General features: G+C 40.7%; 1 protein-coding gene across 1 annotated transcript in view; it reads left to right on the top strand.

The window, feature by feature from the left end:
- The window catches only part of atp8a1 (ATPase phospholipid transporting 8A1), a 265900-nt gene that overhangs the window by 84559 nt on the left and 163954 nt on the right, over nucleotides 1-17387 (top strand). Inside the window, exons 4-10 of the mRNA XM_034181944.1 lie at nucleotides 1003-1101; nucleotides 8611-8656; nucleotides 9152-9192; nucleotides 14149-14222; nucleotides 15282-15351; nucleotides 15513-15640; nucleotides 16442-16553. Coding sequence (XP_034037835.1) covers nucleotides 1003-1101; nucleotides 8611-8656; nucleotides 9152-9192; nucleotides 14149-14222; nucleotides 15282-15351; nucleotides 15513-15640; nucleotides 16442-16553 — 570 coding nt within the window. The remainder of the gene's footprint in view (nucleotides 1-1002; nucleotides 1102-8610; nucleotides 8657-9151; nucleotides 9193-14148; nucleotides 14223-15281; nucleotides 15352-15512; nucleotides 15641-16441; nucleotides 16554-17387) is intronic.

Below are 17387 nucleotides of genomic sequence, written 5' to 3'. Positions count from 1 at the left end.
TGTGCAGTGAATAGCAGTGTCCTGCTCATTATTGTCTCTGGTCACGTATCGATTATGCTGCCATACATCAGTGTCAGTTCTTTGCTGTATTGCTGAAAGTGCTAGCAGAGCAAAAAGCTTTTCGAGCCATAAGGAAGCTTACAGTTGCTTCAAGTATTGTTCACAATTATTCCCTTTTTAAGGATGCTTAAAGTCTGATCCTCCAGCTGTTATGATCCAAGGGAGCCTGAATCCATGCCTCAGGTGTTCTGAGCTCTGCGGAATGATTCAGGAAAGGAGTGATGGGAAGATTCTGGCTGTGCCCATATTGGTGCTGATGGACTCCTCTGTGTTAATGAGGGCTTTGAGGCTGGAAATGGGCTCACGCTGTGACCTTGAAGTCGGTACTTTGAAAAGCTGCCAGTGTGAATCTTCATTACCTGCCATGTCGATGTTGGCGACCTTGAATAAAACATCTATGCTGATGAGGATAGATCCATTTCATCCACGTTTTCTTGAAGCAGTATCACACTGACTTTTGCACCCCTGTGGGCACCACCACCTTGGCTGTAATTACACTGTCCTTTGCCCATTAATCTTACCAGACTTAAAATAACCAGATAATTAATAATTCAGCCACAAATGAGAGGAATTATTTTGAGTGTTTCCTTTAAATGTTCCAGTACTGCAGTGGCATCAAGTTTCTCCTTGTAAGCAAGGCAGTTTTTTTAAAAATAAGTATAATTTGGCTTAATTGTACAGAGGGCCCAGGACCCCCCCACCCCCCACCCCCCCACCCCAAACTCTGGAAAGAAATTATGTAACATTGTTTAATCTTTTGATAAATTTGAACACATATTGATGTTGCTGCACTTTGAGCCAGTGTAGTGTGTTTGCAGCAGGGTTTTTGGAATTTTGTTCCACAGCCAACTCTCAAGCAGCCACTTAGTTGATCACAATGTTCTTATTTGGGGAAAATATTTTTATACAGTTTGATTGACCTCACTATGTCTTTCCCGTCAGCAAATCCCAGATGTGTCTCCCACTGGTCGTTGGACCACACTGGTTCCATTGCTCTTCATCCTGGTGGTGGCTGCTGTAAAGGAGGTCATTGAGGATCTGGTAAGACAAATTTCATTACTTGCAAGGACCGGAAATATATGTATATTAAAGGAGACCTGCATTGAAATAAATGTGGTCAGATTTCAGAAAAGAAATAGCTGATATGTATTCATAAGACCCTTGTGAATACAGTAAAGTAAATCTGTAAGCCCAAATTTGTAATTCAGCGGAGAAATATTCATTTAAAAATGACAAATTTGCAGCTAACATTTAGCCCTCTGTGAAAACAGTTTGTACATCCGGATCATTTCCATGACGTCGGTGACAAGACGACGCGTTCCCGCCTTCAGTCCGATCCCGCATAGAAATTGATTTTATCTCTTAGTAATGTTACTGTTATACACATCCTGGTGTCAACATCCAAACGTTAGCTGCAATGAATGTGAGATACAGCTCTGCTTGCTCAGATCCGGGGATCAGATCAGCGGCGGCATCGACAGCGGGCGACATTATTCCCAGACGCCTCGCTCTCACTGCCCCCGATACGCTTACCGAGTGCATGCGCTCGTTAAATTCCGCCGCGGCACTCACACCCCCGTGTCTGCTGTGCAGCCAGCACCACCTCTCTGTCTACTGAATGGCGTTGCAGCCAACTTGGCACAAGTCCAGAGACTACGCTCGCCGTTTTAATGCAGTGCGTGCGGTGACACCTGTTGCTCGCAAGGACAGACTTCTTGCTGCAAAATCCGCAGCGCCGCACGTCTCGGTAATCGGAGCCGCAGAGCTCCGTGGCCTCTGAGAGAGGCTTATATATTTTTAATGACTTGAATTCTTTGCGGGTCTCGCCTCCGTAGCCCGGAACGGTACACCGGAGGTGAAAGACAGTAGATTTTCAATGCGACACCACTCAATCAAACGGGCGTATGAAAAAGTCCACAAAAATAATTTTCAAGCACAAATAAAAGAAATGTGTACTCACCAAGCGTACCGCAAGACAGTATGAAGTTTTAAAAGGTAGATCCTTCCGTATAAGACAAGAAAAAGGTGCAGATGCAAACTGACAAATCCACAAATTACAGTTGGCGTGCGCAATGCATGCTGGGAGAGGGTCTTGTCCCTGATGTCTCGGCAGCGTCCATGATGAGAGGGACAATTTGCGGAGGGCTAAATGTTAGCTGTAAATTTGTCATTTTCAAATGAAGATTTCTCCGTTGAATGACAGATCTGGGCTTGCAGATTTACTTTACTACATTCAGAAGGATCTCATGTGTAAATATGTCATTTTTTGGTCCAAAGATCTGACTGCATTTATTTCAATGCAGGTCTACTTTAAGTGTTATTTATTACTAGCCACATGTTTATATACCTGACGGCCATTGTTTGGTTTACAAAGTGATCAGTTCTCTATGCATGTAATACATGTATAAATGATATAGTTTAAAAAACTGTAAGAAAGTGAAAGTGGAAGTTTTTTTTTTTTTTTTTTTTTCTGCCCTTCTACAATTCCCCTTCTTTGATATTCACTGAGTTTCTTGGACTTTCCCATTGTTCTTAATATTGGTATTGTCAAACACATCCTTTTATGCCAACAAAGAGAAACTTCCAGTTGCCATCCATCATGATCACTAACAAGGAGATAATAGGCTATGATCTTGGCCATGTGGCCTTGTAACATTAGACATTGTGGAATCTTCAGCACCACTTAAGTAAATGATTTAAGTCAATGTATGTAGCTGTTTAAGCCTGAATGTGTAATTTTGAGCCTGTGTGGATTAGAGAAGATCCTAAATTAATTCAGACTTGTTCACCCAATTCTTGTTTTAAAAGTCATTAATGACATTTGTCAATGACGTTGTTGCCAACCACAACTGTATGTTGTAAAAATATGTTTTTGTATTCTCAGTTGTCTTTTGTCAACCTGTTAGACATGTTACTTGTATTTTTTTTTCAGGTGAGAGATATTTATTTATTGTCAGTATACATTGACAACTAAGCATGTACTTGCATCTAAAGGTTGTGAAAATTTTTTCAAAAATAATTAATTCATTTTACAGAAACACCTTCTGATGGCCAGAAATACATCAAGTAAAACTAAATTACTAATCTCTCCTGCATTTAAATTACTTCCCTTAAGTAAAATGAACTGACTGCCCCTCGTACACAGAATTTATTTTTTGTATTTACCTTTTGCTTAAGTGCAGAGGAAGCTGTGGTTATTATGCAGCCACAGCAGGAGATTTGCCAACATATAGACATAGATATGAATACACACAGTCAGTCACTTGAGAGGTCACAGCTGTTGCTGTTGCACCGAGAATACTCTTTCACCCGATTAACCCAGATACAGAATGCGCTCAAACAAAGGCAGTTAATACTAATTAAACAAATGTTTTGCATCAAGCAACCTTGAATTATTGAAGAAATGCTTGATAAGATTTTCTCATGTTTTTCTTTGAAGCTTGTACTGTAAAGTTTGAATTCTATTATATTTCCACCACGTTATTTGCTTAACATCAGTCTGAATTCAGTCAGGGGATGTTGCATATAACTGTTTTGCAGTGACCCTGCATTGCTATCCTCCCTGCAGATCCCAGTGGACAGTTACCCTATACTATTACCTTCTATCTGAAGGTACCAGCACAGCACTTTTCTGCTGGCCGGTTGTGGAAAAACATGGGAAGTGAGGACTGATGACTCTCTTTGTTGCTGAAGGTCACCTGCGCATGTCTGTTTCCTCCTTTGCACAGTCTCTCACAAGTTAACCTGATAGGACAACACTGACCTTAATGAATCATGCACTATGGAGACGCACTGTACTGCACATATTTTATCTTTATGCTGCACCTCTGCTACCACAGAATAAACAACTAACTGAATGCAGCATTCGGTTTTAAATTTTTCACACTGCATCGCCAGCAGCCAGACATCACTATGTGCAGGGAGTCATTCAGTCATACCTCATTTCACTTGTGAGCAAGATAAATTAAGTTTTACTGGCCCAATTCCCACCAAACCTGTTAAAAGCATTACACATAGTGATCCCAAGAAACTTATTGGCTTGAGGATCAAAAGATCAAAGATTAAGATGATTTGATTGTGCCGTGTAAAAAATCTTATGGGCATAACTCGCTTACTCCAATTAAGGGTCACGGGTGGCTGGAGCCTATCCCAGCAGTCATAGAGCATGAGGCGGGGTACATCCTCGACAGGACGCCAGTCTGTTGCAGGGCCACATATAGACAGACAAACACATGCACACCTACAGACAATTTAAAGTTTCCAATCCACCTAACCTGCATGTCTTTGGATGTGGGAGGAAGCCGGGGGAAGCATCCGGAGGGAACCCATGCAAACATGGGGAGAACATGCAAACTCCACACAGAATGACCACAAGTGGGAATTGATCCCATGACCTTCTTGCTGTGAGGCCACAGGGCTAACCACTAATCCACCGTGCTGCCCGTGAACATAATTCCTTTTTGGGGTTTTTTTTATTTTTATTTTTTTATGTGCAATTGTCACCAAACCTGGTATGTGTGTTATGCATATTTGACCCCAAGAAGCCTATTGGCTCTAGGGTCAAATGGTCAAGGTCTCTGGACTGTACTTTGTTTAAAAAAAAATCCTTGAGTATAATAGGGAACTATAGTCTTGTTTGAGGGTGGGAGCCAAAGGTGTAAAGATGAAAGAGCATGTTTCTTCTTCCAGGGACAGCCTTCGTCTGTCCCCATCAGAAACATGGCACTTCCTCTGAGGTTTTGGGCAAACAAAGTGACAATACAAATAAAAAGTGACGATGCATTGGAAAGCGGACATGTGTTGCTGTATGTTTGTGCCTTGGCGCTCAAACATGCTGAGGCGGTTGTGTAGGCTAAAACTTACAGGTACGCCTTCTCCCATTTGCCCCATCTTTCCTTCTCCACTGGGAACCAACAAAACTGCACATTTCATGACCGTTTCGGTGATTGCAGCCGAAAATAAAACAGTACACCATTTTTTCCGTTAGAAGTGATGCTGTGTTAGTGCAGTCTTTCCCCGGAAGTGGCCAAATCCCGTGATATCAAGCAGGGGTTCAAGCAAGAATGCGGTTCCCTGTAACTTCAGTCTCAGTTGCTTTGTCACCAAATTTGGCATGGTGACTCCGCCGAACTGTACTTTGCAAAAGTCTTTTGCAGAAAAGTGCCATTGGTCAATGGTAAGCTTGTCAGTATTTGCTCAGGGTGCTGCGCGTTAGTGCAGACGATCACATCTCATCTTCAACCGCTTATAGGGTCGCGGGGTAGTGCAGACAATGTGCTGTTTATTTTAGGTTGTCATTCTGATGTACTAAGGTCCTTTGGCTTCTCCCTTTATTCTCTCTGGGTTGCCGATCCAACGCAGCTCTGCATGTTGATTTAGCGCAAGTCCTGTAGCAACTCCATATTACATGGAGAATGGGCAGGGGTGGCCTTCTGCTCTGGAAACAACCGCACTAACCGCTTGGCCAAGAAACTCTGGCATGTTGCCAGTTGAACTGAAATCAAGATTCAGCTGTAGTCTGTGAATGAGGAAGAATTCTCTTGTGCACTTAAGACTTCTTCACAACAAAAGTCATTTCATAACAGATGAATTTGTAGGCACTCTACTCTTTCATCCTTTGCTGCTGTAATTTTCTTTGTCTGTGAGTGAGGTCTACAGAGACCAGTACTGCAGTATTTACCCATAACCTCTGTGTGCTGTTCATCCCCTACTGCACTGAGATTACACACACACACCATCTAAATATTTTTCTTTTTCTGAACATCCATGGGAATAGTAAAGAGGGAAATAGAGAGATTTTGAGAAAGGTATGAGTGTGTGTGCACTCTGTCTGTGAGCTCTTAGCAATGTGCTTAGCAACCGCCGGCCGGTGTGTAAACAGTCGGTAGCACACAATGAAGTTGATGCGAGTTTTTCATGTTCACCACTTTTTTTATGCCTTAGCAATGCAAGGCAGTGCGTTGTACCAACAAAGCCAGAAAGAAAATTAAAATCCATCACGACACACCAAGAGGATTATGCGTCACATGGATCATGCGTTACTTTGGGGAAAATAATCAGCAGCACGGCCCCTCCTGGAGCAGACCAGCAGTTCACAATTCATATGTGACATAATTGATATAAAATACAGAAATACCTGGTGTGTCTATGAGGTAGGAATAAATATCAGGATTTTGAACATCTCGCCATTGTGTTTGATCATTTCCATTGTATCTCTATGGTAAAACACGCCGACAGCCGCAGATTTTCACCCCAGCGACTGACCTGACGCGGAAGTAAACTGGCAGTGACGTGGCTGCGACCAAGTCAATACTGTGAGCTCTGCAGAAACAATTGATCCCTTGAGTTTATTCCTCACGTGGCTGAATTAGGATTCCGACCATCTGATTTTGTGATTATCCAGTATCAAGACTAAGATCCAGACTTTTAATATTTCTGGGGCTCAGCCATCAAAAGTGTACCTGTATGTGGCGGAAGTGCCAAATTTGGTGACAGATTTGCTTATCTCACCGGGGACATTAATGTCTCTGGGTCCTCAGCCTTTGAGATTGAAACACAGACCTGGTAAGAGGTAATGGTGTTGTGAAGTTGTTGAACAGAGAAGTTTCACAATGCCAATACCTAATATGAATGAAGCTTTAAGCATTTAGGCGAGTGGTGTTTCCTGCCTTAATGTATGGTTGTGAGACTTGGATGCAAACAAGTGAATTAAGGTGACAATTGGATATCTTTGGAACTATGTCACTTCAGAGGTCCCTTGGTACTGCTGGAATGACCATCAAACAAACAGTTACTTGGGGAGACTAAGGCATAACATTTGCATCTGTGAGTGTCAGCCATGATGTTTCGGTCATGTGACACGTTTCTCTGGTTATGATCTTGTGCTCGGGTGCTTCAGTGTTGAGAACTCTTGCAACTGGAAGAGGGCAAGGTGACACCCATACGAGGTCTGTCCGTAAAGTATAGGTCCTTTTTATTTTTTTCTAAAACTATATGGATTTCATTCATATGTTTTTACATCAGACATGCTTGAACCCTCGTGCGCATGCGTGAGTTTTTCCACGCCTGTCGGTGACGTCATTCGCCTGTGAGCACTCCTTGTGGGAGGAGTCGTCCAGCCCCTCGTCGGAATTCCTTTGTCTGAGAAGTTGGTGAGAGACTGGCACTTTGTTTGATCAAAATTTTTTCTAAACCTGTGAGACACATCGAAGTGGACATGGTTCGAAAAATTAAGCTGGTCTTCAGTGAAAATTTTAACAGCTGATGAGAGATTTTGAGGTGATACTGTCGCTTTAAGGACTTTTCACGGTGCGAGACGTCGCGCAGCGCTCTCAGGCGGCGTCATCAGCCTGTTTCAAGCTTAAAACCTCCACATTTCAGGCTCTATTGATCCAGGACGTCGTGAGAGAACAGAGAAGCATTTTATCCGGATATTCCACTGTTAAAGGAGATTTTTTTAATGAAAGACGTGCGGGCGGATTGCAGCGGCGGCTCGCAGCCGCAACAGGACGCTCCGCCACAGGAAAAACACCTCTGTTGGAAGCCTTGAGGACACGTTGGAACATCTCCAGCTGATAAACAATTTCTCATATACTCACTCCACTGAAAGCCATCAAAAGCCAACTGGATTTTACAAATGGTTATCAACACGGAGGTGTTTTTCCTGTGCCGCCGCGTCGGCTGCGTCCCGACGCGCGGACCCGTCCGCACGTCTTTCATTAAAAAAAAATCTCCTTTAACAGTGGAATATCCGGATAAAATGCTGAAACCGACTTCTTCTGAAACTTCTCTGTTCTCTCACGACGTCCTGGATCAATAGAGCCTGAAATGTGGAGGTTTTAAGCTTGAAACAGGCTGACGACGCTGCCTGAGAGCGCAGTGCGACGTCTCGCACCGTGAAAAGTCCTTAAAGCGACAGAATCACCTCAAAATCTCTCATCAGCTGTTAAAATTTTCACTGAAAACCAGCTTAATTTTTCGAACCATGTCCACTTCGATGTGTCTCACAGGTTTAGAAAAAAATTTGATCAAACAAAGCGCCAGTCTCTCAGCAACTTCTCAGACAAAGGAATTCCGACGAGGGGCTGGACGACTCCTCCCACAAGGAGTGCTCACAGGCGAATGACGTCACCGACAGGCATGGAAAAACTCATGCATGCGCACGAGGGTGCAAGCATGTCTGACGTAAAAACATATGAATGAAATCCATATAGTTTTTGAAAAAAATAAAAAGGACCTATACTTTACGGACAGCCCTCGTATTGTACCTGGATGCAGCGAATAGATGGGTACTCTCAAGAGGGGGGGATGGATGTTATCTGCCTTAGTGGTTGCCATCCAGAACGCAAGATGGTTCTGCAGGGTGTTGGATATAGTGATGCAAAGCACCGTCGCATGCTTCCAGACCTGACTTTACCTGATTATTTTAGCTGTTGTGTTGAGTTTATACTTTGTAGAATCTCTTGGCTTTGGTTTGGCTCATTCTTTTTCATTAGTATGACAGAAAATAATGTGCATGTTCTGAACATTGTCATTTTTGCTTTCTTTTAGAAACGTCACAAAGCTGACAATGTTGTCAACAAAAAGGAATGTCAAGGTACATTTTGCCTGCCAGATTTTTAAAGAGGAAGATGTCATGCTTATGTTTTTTTTAATGGTGTAGAAATGTATTATATATTGTTTACTGTTAGCATTTAAGTATGAAATAGTATATCTATCTTTTTCATTGCACATTAAGGGCCTGTTTTATTAAAGGTTTAAGTGTATAAAAACATATCATCCGCAAACAACCTGATCTACTAGTTGTGCACACAGGATTGCCACACACTGCAAACCTTTCATGAAATGACAGACAAACCATTTTCAATGCACATTCATTTTCAGTTTGGTAACTGTTGAATAAATAACCTGCAAAGTTTTCACCAGCCCGGCTTGCAAAATTATAGAATGCCCACGTAATTTAGTACTGATTATATGGGACATTAGTAAATCAGGCCCTCAGTGTTTATTCGCCACAAATCTTTCAGGTGCTCCCTTTCTTACTTTTCTTGTTTCTCATAATGTCATCTGTCCGACTCTTTGCTAACCACAGTACTGAGGAATGGTGCCTGGGAGATTGTGCACTGGGAGAAGGTAAGTACAGAAACTAATGGTCATTTACACTCATTTTTATTTTGCAGATCTGTCATTCCTTCTCCAAGTTTCAGCATCTATTATGCGTATTTAAAAATTTAAAGTGGCCTTTATGAATTGCTCTGTCTGTCCGTGAGTCTTATTAACGCAACGCCTTTTAAACCATTTGATGGATCTCAATGATACTTCACACAGTGGTAGCACATCATATGAAGAAGTCCATAAAGTAAAATATTTCTGGTATGATATATTTGGACTTTTGTTGGATTTTTATACATATTTATCAGTTGCATATATAGACAGGCCTGTTTAGTGTTTAAAACTGAGGATGACCAGTTCCTTAAAAGATATGTATGTAATCAATCAGCAAAGATGGAGTTTTGTGTGCTTGTCCATAGGGCTCATTGTTATTGTTGACAAAGATTTGATTATTTTACTTTATATTGTAGTCTTTTATTACAAATATTGTACAAATGTACCAGATATTTTTTCCCACAGTCCTTTTAGGCTAACCATTTTCCTTAAATGTTTGAATAGTTTTGGGTGGGTTTTTTCCCCAACTGTTTATGTATGATCTGCAGTAATCAATGGACTTCTTTAGTTTATTCTTTAGATTGGTTCCCATCATTAGTGCATGATATGTTAATTGCTTTTATGTATATATCTTAATGATAAAACATTTCAATTGCTTTCCACCTCTCACTTGTATTGCCTCCACAAACCACATTGTCTTCTTTCTTTGTAGGATTACTCAAAAATAACATTTTCTTCACAAAATCATTAGATTTAAACAGAATAGAAGACATTACATTTGGGAGGGGTTCAGAAAAATTGGATGGCCCAGGAGAAAGAACACCTTTTTCTTCCAAATTTTAATATAAGGCTTCATAATGCCACATTTTTATTATTTATTTGTGCATCTATTTATTAATTTTTTCCTTATGAAAGTAGGTGAAAATGTCAGCCTTGTCCTGCAGTAGATTTGGACATAGCTTGGGATAAAGGGTTGACTACAGACAGCTTAACCTCCTGAGACCCTGTGTCCACATATGGGGACATGCCCCCCCCCCCCAAAAAAACCTACTTCCAGTTCAAGGTCAGGTGTGTGTGTGTGTGGATAGATAGATAGATAGATGCGAAGTTCTTTCAAGATCAATTCAGTCTTTTATACTCATGTTGCTGAATGATGGACTTACATGGGTTACCAGTTCAGAGGTAGAGTAGGAAAGACTAGCTTACAAGGAAAGCTGTTGGGGAAAAACAAAAAAAACAAACTATATTTAAATAGCTAGTATCCATAGTATCAAAATGGAGAATTTGTTGTAGAAATAACCCACAGAGTGCGGTTTAGATGAAGCAATTGGAAGAGTGTGTGTTGTGTGACCGAAGCAGTCAGCTTTTTAAGGTAGCCGTCAGACCAGCAGTGATATACGGGGCTAAGACGTGGGCAGTGAATGGAGTGCAGGAAAACAAGCTGAATGTGACATAACTGAGGATGCTTCAGTAGATGTATGGAGATACGATGGAGAAAATAATGAATGACAGATTCCAAGGTACAAAAAAAGTTGAACAGGCACCAAGATGAGCTGGTTACAAATGATAAATGATTTGAATTGCAAGATGGTGCATTTTGGGCCTTGGTGGAGGTATGCAATTTAATGAATACCCTTCTATAGTCAGTGGTGTGCCGTGGGGTTTCAGTCAGGGCCTTCAGTAGACGTCAACTATAACCTATGTAAACAAAACGCACGTTGTGCGGTACAACGCAACAACCGTGCTTCACACCATGCCACAGGCATCCAACAATATGCCAATAATTAAAATGCACCAAGTAAAGCAACAATGCATCCCAATAAGTATATCATTCAGTCAATTATTAATCAATATATCAGTGCACAAAATGCCAAAATACAGGAGTCACTGCACACATAATTGAACAGCCACAAATACAATTCAGCAAAGCTTTTCTGTGCACCCCAGTTAAGCTCAACGTCAATCAATAGGCTCAAAGAGCACATGTGAACAATTAAAAGAAAAAAAAATATATAGCCTATATGAAAATATAATAGAAAAGTAACACTCACCCATTACTTGTAAATAAAATCCATGCGTCTGTCCTGTTTTGCAAAGCGTTCAATAACGGCGTCGACAGGTGTCCTTGCTGCTTCAGCTGGCTGAGTTGTTCCTTCTCAATTTACAGAGATGCCAAAGAAGAGAGTTTTTCTTCTCTAATTGTGTTCCTTGCATATGCGTTTATCCACTTGAGGGCTGAGAACGAACGCTCCACGGACGCAGCAGACACTGGAATGGTCAGGATCAGACATCCAAGCGCATGCAGTTCTGTCTTACTGTTCGAAATCGTCCTCAGAAAAACCAGGAGGTCGCTGATACTTCTGCCGTTAAAGTTTGACATGTTGTACATGACTTTCAGTGTATTCAGATCAAAATGAGGACCATAACTCTGTCAAACTTCAGAGCTCTGCCTCGGGAAATGTCTGCTTAAATGCGTTAAACCGCTCCGTGTCCAAAAATCTAGCAAACCTCATTTTATTGTGATCTTCAAATCTGTTCCTGATTTGTGTGAGAATGTTATCAATCACGACCTAGTGAAGCTGTTTGTTGTGTGCCCATGTGTCATGCTTCCCACGGGGTGCGCTCGGCGCACCTGCGGCTCGCGTGGTCTCCTCAAAAATGTCACTGAATTTTCTTTGTCTCTCAACACTTTGGCAAAATTCATCAGTTCTGGCCAGACTGAACTGCACGTCCAAAGTTTTGTTTTGTAAAATGTCCAACAACATGTCTGCGATGTCAAAAATCCCAGTGAAGGCAACAAGAAAAAACTAAACTTTTTAACTGTGCCAAGTCTCCTGATGCACAGTGAACTGTTTCCTGATCAAAATCCCAAGCGTGATCGAGGATGTGCTGAAAAACATCAAGCTCTGCTCTCTTATCGTGGACACACCAGCCTGCTGCTGAAGTTCCACCTCACCTGTCCCACGCGTGGCAGCCGCCTTTGGCAAAACTAGTTCAGTGCATTTTGGAGAGCGTGTAAAGAACGCTCACAATCCACTGAGGTTTGCAAAAAATGTTTTGCATTCTTTGATCTTTGATGCTCCCCGGGACTTGACCAGATTTAAAGTGTGCACATAACATGCGCAAAGAGAGCTTGGGTAAGTGTGTCTTTTACGTGTGCCTGTACTCCATTTAGCCCCAACGCCATCTCAACTGCTCCATCATAACATTGAGCCACTAAGTTCGCTTTGGTGTTGTAGTTGTCCAGTAAATCAAGAACGAGTCATGCTAGATCTTGTGCTCCTTTCTTCTTGGTAACGTCCTTAACAGCTTGTTGTGTTCCATGCTAGCTGTTAGCCACTCGTAGCGCTCGTAGTTAGTCTTTAAAATTCCTTACAAAGTTCTTACTGGCCTGCTGAATCCAGCTTTGGTGTGGAATTTCCATTTTTAATTATTTCTTTTTTTATCCATGAAAGAATGCCTTGAAAAAAGCGATGTTAGTAGATCAGCGAAGAGGTCAACTGAAGCTGCTGAAGCGAATGCGGCTGCCATTATTATTATTGTTGTTTATTTATTTATTTTAATCAAATTTGCATGCAGCACCCTGGGAAAATACAGGGGGTGGGGTGGGGGGAGCTCATGGCACCCAGCAGGGCCAGGTGGAGCCACTCTCATTGTATGTCAAATTTTGATTGGCTGATAATTCTGTCAGTCATGCCAGTTATCACTCATATGTGTGGCCTTTCAACAAACGGGCAGCTGAATCAGTGCAGCAGGTCCTGAGGAGGGACAGCTTGACAGGGCTGTTCAAGGCACCTTTTAAAGTAGGAAAATAAACCTCAACAATACCAATATAAGCAACTCAATTGTAGATTAAACAAATAAATTACAAACTAAATAGTTTAAGACATTTTACACTTTTTCTTTTTTCATTTTCTAGGTCTAGCAGAGAAGGCCCTGCTGGCCCTGACGGCCCACCACTGTCTATAGTTATGCTTAATGTAAAAATTTCTGTTCAATTTATGTTGTTTATAGTGAGTGCACCACAGTAACCCGTTTATTTCCACAGGTTGAAGTGGGCAATATTATTAAAGTAAATGGCAGCGATTTCGTACCTGCGGATGCTGTCATTTTATCATCCAGGTATAGGAGTCCACCCTGCTGCCAAACTGTAGGATGCGCCTCCCTTTCTTTTTTCTTTTCTTCCTGTCGCCCCGTCCTTCCTATAGAAATGATGGTTACATTCATGTAGTGTAGGCAACAATACATAAAACATTTCAAGTTAGTCAGGATTTTGAGAGTCTGGATTTGAAAAGATATTTATCTTGAGAACATAATATTGCAAATGCAAGGTGAAGGATTATGTGCCAACCATCATCTCTGTAGGTGAGGCAGCAGTTTTTATAAATAATCAAACACGTCAACACGACCCTATCGCATTCTTCTCCTTTTCTTAATCCATTTGAACCACCCCCACCACCACCCCCGAATTGGATGTTTAATTCGCACTTTGGCTTTTTCTCATTTAAAATTAAATTATAACACATTCAAATGCCTTTAATGGTGGAGACCTCTCATTCTGTAGTGTTCTGAACAACAATTTGAATACATTATTTCCATGTCCCTGGTTCATTCTTGTGTTAAATTGTTTTCCAATACAGCATATTTGATGAGCAATTTCTTTATACTTTCTCAAATTATGCTTTTCTTAATAATGTTCTGAAAAGGAGAACAGATTAGCAGTCATACTTTGATCATTCAGGGTGGATCATTGTAGTCATCTCCCTTGAACTGAAATGGTTTCTCTGCTTTTGTTGTTTGTTTGTGTTTTATTTAATCTTCTCCACCCCTCCCCCCCCCATCCTATCCATTCTTGCCCCTGTACAAACAATTGCTACACGTTCTCTCTCTCGCCCCCTGCTGGAATTTGATTGGTAAAATCAGGTGGCTGTTGGGGAAGTAGTCAGAGCCGCAAATGGGGATCATCTCCCGGCTGACCTCGTCATACTATCGTCCAGGTCAGGAAACCAGTACCATGAACAGCTGTGGGAGAGATGGGGTTTGTGTATGCCTACTGGGACAAGACATTTTCGTTTTTTTAATCTCGTAACTCTCACAAGTGATACATGTTTTATTTTACACACTGGCGGAAGATGCATTCATTTTTTAATATATTTGTATAAACCACAGTTAATGAGTAACTTTGCTTTATTTTTATAGTTTCCACATCTACATTTTGATTCTTTTAGCAATAATATTCGGTGTTCAATGTTACATTATGTTGTATGATAACAGTCTCTTGTTGATGCTTTTGCTGAGATTTGTAACATCACTAATTATAGGCTCTACGTACAAGCTTGCTTCTTGGGGTGAAACGTGCCCTTGCATGGCTTGTTTTGCACCTTGAATGCAATTCTTCTTACACTTTGCATGCAGCCATATCCCAAGACTGGTGAAAAGTATTTTGGAACAGCAGTTTTGCTGACTTCTCTGGACATCTGGTGACATGTCACCATCATTTGGAAGAGTCGGTGTGGGTTAAAAAGCATTCTGTTAGTACTGCGTCATTGTTCTGCTTAATGAACAGCACCAGTGCTCTACAAATACCCATAGCAGCATATTCTCACTCTATCTTTAATGGGGCTTCAGTCTCATGGTGTTTTTTTTAATTTTTTTATCTGCTTCCTTCTACCCTGTGTGCTTGTGTTTAGTCGAGTCTATAGTACCCATTCATTACTGTACTTAAAAAACAAAAAAAACTACCTAACAGCCAAACAGCTCACCTTAAGAACCAGCATGCTCCAGCTCTGTCTCTGCGCCCAGAGTCTATCAGTGGCCCATTTGTTTCATTTGATTATTGTGCTCCGCATGCCTGCTCCCTCATTTTACCCTGTTCTGGTGTTTTCTCTCCCCTCCTCCCTCTTTGCAGTGTATTTTACCTCTTATTGACATGATCAGTTTTGTTTTATGAACAGCGTTTATTCTTTTTTTCTTCTCAATGATGTACATTATTTATAACACTTGTTGGAGTAACATTGTACACATCTAATCCATGAATTCTTCTAATTCCACAACAGTGAACCACAGGCCATGTGCTACATTGAAACATCTAATTTGGATGGAGAAACAAACCTTAAAATCAGACAGGTGAGCCCTTTCTTTTTCTTGTTAGTATCTGTTGATGTTGGCATTAGTTGATCAATATGGATAGTCTTCATTGAGGGTTCCTTCATTCATATCTTGAAGGCAAAAATGGATAAAAACTAAACACTGATGTAACTTTTCGTTCCTACAAACTATCTGAACAGGGTCTCCAAGTAACTGCAGACCTCAAAGACATCGACAACCTGACGCGTCTCTCTGGGCGCATGGAGTGTGAGAGTCCAAACCGCCATCTGTACGAGTTTGTTGGGAATATCCGCCTGAATGGACAGAGGTGGGTGCTGATGTAGATCTTCATGACTGGGTGTCTGTTCCAAGTACAGCTCAGAGACTCATCAGCCAGGAGTGGGACCAGTATTGGTGCTATTGTGAAATTTTTGAGAGTATTTAATCTTTGTTGAATAAACAAATGCAGCAGTTCAGCAATATTTAACTACGCTATGCATTTGCATAGAGCTGGCAGGAGGAATACCATTACGCTGTATATTATAGGACTGTAACTTGATCAGAAGTCAGAATATATTCACTTTTAAGAAGCTGAAATCCTAAACTTTGGACACTAAAAACAGAGACTCAGAACAGTTACTCGGTTATCAATTTAATAGTTGATTAATAATCAGCTCGTTGCAGCTCCACAATGTGTGAGTGATGCTGTTCAATTTAATCTTGGCCTGTCTCCAGGAGGTTTAATGATGAACCTTTTCTAAGTATCACCAGAAGCTGAGTTTCTGTGTTATCCATGAAGGTTTTATAATGCAAAAGAGACTAAATCCAAAAGGCTTTCCAAGTAGATATGTATCGTCTTACATAGAATGGTGTTTTTGCGCATATACAGTATGATAGAGGTATATTCCCTTATATTGAGGCAAACTGTCTGATGTTGAAAACCATATCCTATTTTATTATGAACAACCCTAACAGATGGTAATAAGCAGAAAATGTTAAGAGTTTCATAAAGGTTCAGAAGCTAATTATTAATTTGGTGGTACAAAAACAATTGTATGGGAACTTGGTGTAATTATTGTGTAGTGATGGTGTTACATTGCCCTTATGGCTGTGATATTTCTCACTGCAGTACAGTACCACTGGGTCCTGACCAGATCTTACTGAGAGGAGCCCAGCTGCGGAACACCCAATGGGTCCACGGTGTGGTGGTTTTTACAGGACACGACACAAAGCTTATGCAGGTAAAGCATGGTGGCACATTTTATATATGTACATGCACGAACTGTGTATTTATAGAAAGATAAAACACAAATGTATACATCATGAAGGCAAGATTAAATAAATAACCCTTGCCATATTTAGACCACCAGTTTGGAGTAAATTGCACTGGTTGGACAATTAGTGGCCTTTCTAAAAAATTTGAGATGTTTACATTGATTGATTTGTTTATTTAACACAAAATAAAACTATATACATAGAGAGAGAGAGTTTAGAGAGAGAGAGAGTTTCGAGAGAGAGAACTCCCGAACAAAGCAAACATAACAGAATTACACCATTTTTTTCAGATTATAACAGTCATTATAAATACTCCTGCAGAATCTTTGTTTTTAGTCCACTTTTATATGTATATAAGGTGATAGATGGATTTACAAGATGTACCGTATCATTCCAAGATTTAACGCCATGATATCTGATGTGATGCTGATAACGAGTCGCTCTATGCAAAGGTAAATGCAAATGTGCATCCTGCCTGGTCGGATAATTATGAATTTGATGGTTATGCACAAAATAATATTTAATGAAGGAAGGACACTTAATATCATAGAGAGCTCTGAAGACAAACGTACAGGTCAAGAAAATATTCATATGGAAAATATTTAAGAGCTGCATTTTAAAAAACAGAGGTGCACTTGGAGCACGAGCAGCTATTCGAGCAATTTTTTTCTGTAGAAATATTTTGTTCGAGCAATTTTTTTTCTGTAGAAGAAATATTTTGTTTATATAAGTTGCATTAATTTTAGTTAATTGACAAACTTTATAATAAATACCTCAATGTAACAAAAATAACCATTAAT

Source organism: Thalassophryne amazonica, chromosome 11 (assembly GCF_902500255.1).
Source record: "Thalassophryne amazonica chromosome 11, fThaAma1.1, whole genome shotgun sequence".
In the NCBI taxonomy this organism is placed as follows: Eukaryota; Metazoa; Chordata; class Actinopteri; order Batrachoidiformes; family Batrachoididae; genus Thalassophryne; species Thalassophryne amazonica.
Note: the sequence above shows the minus strand (reverse complement) of the source record. Positions and strands in the feature narration are given on the sequence as shown.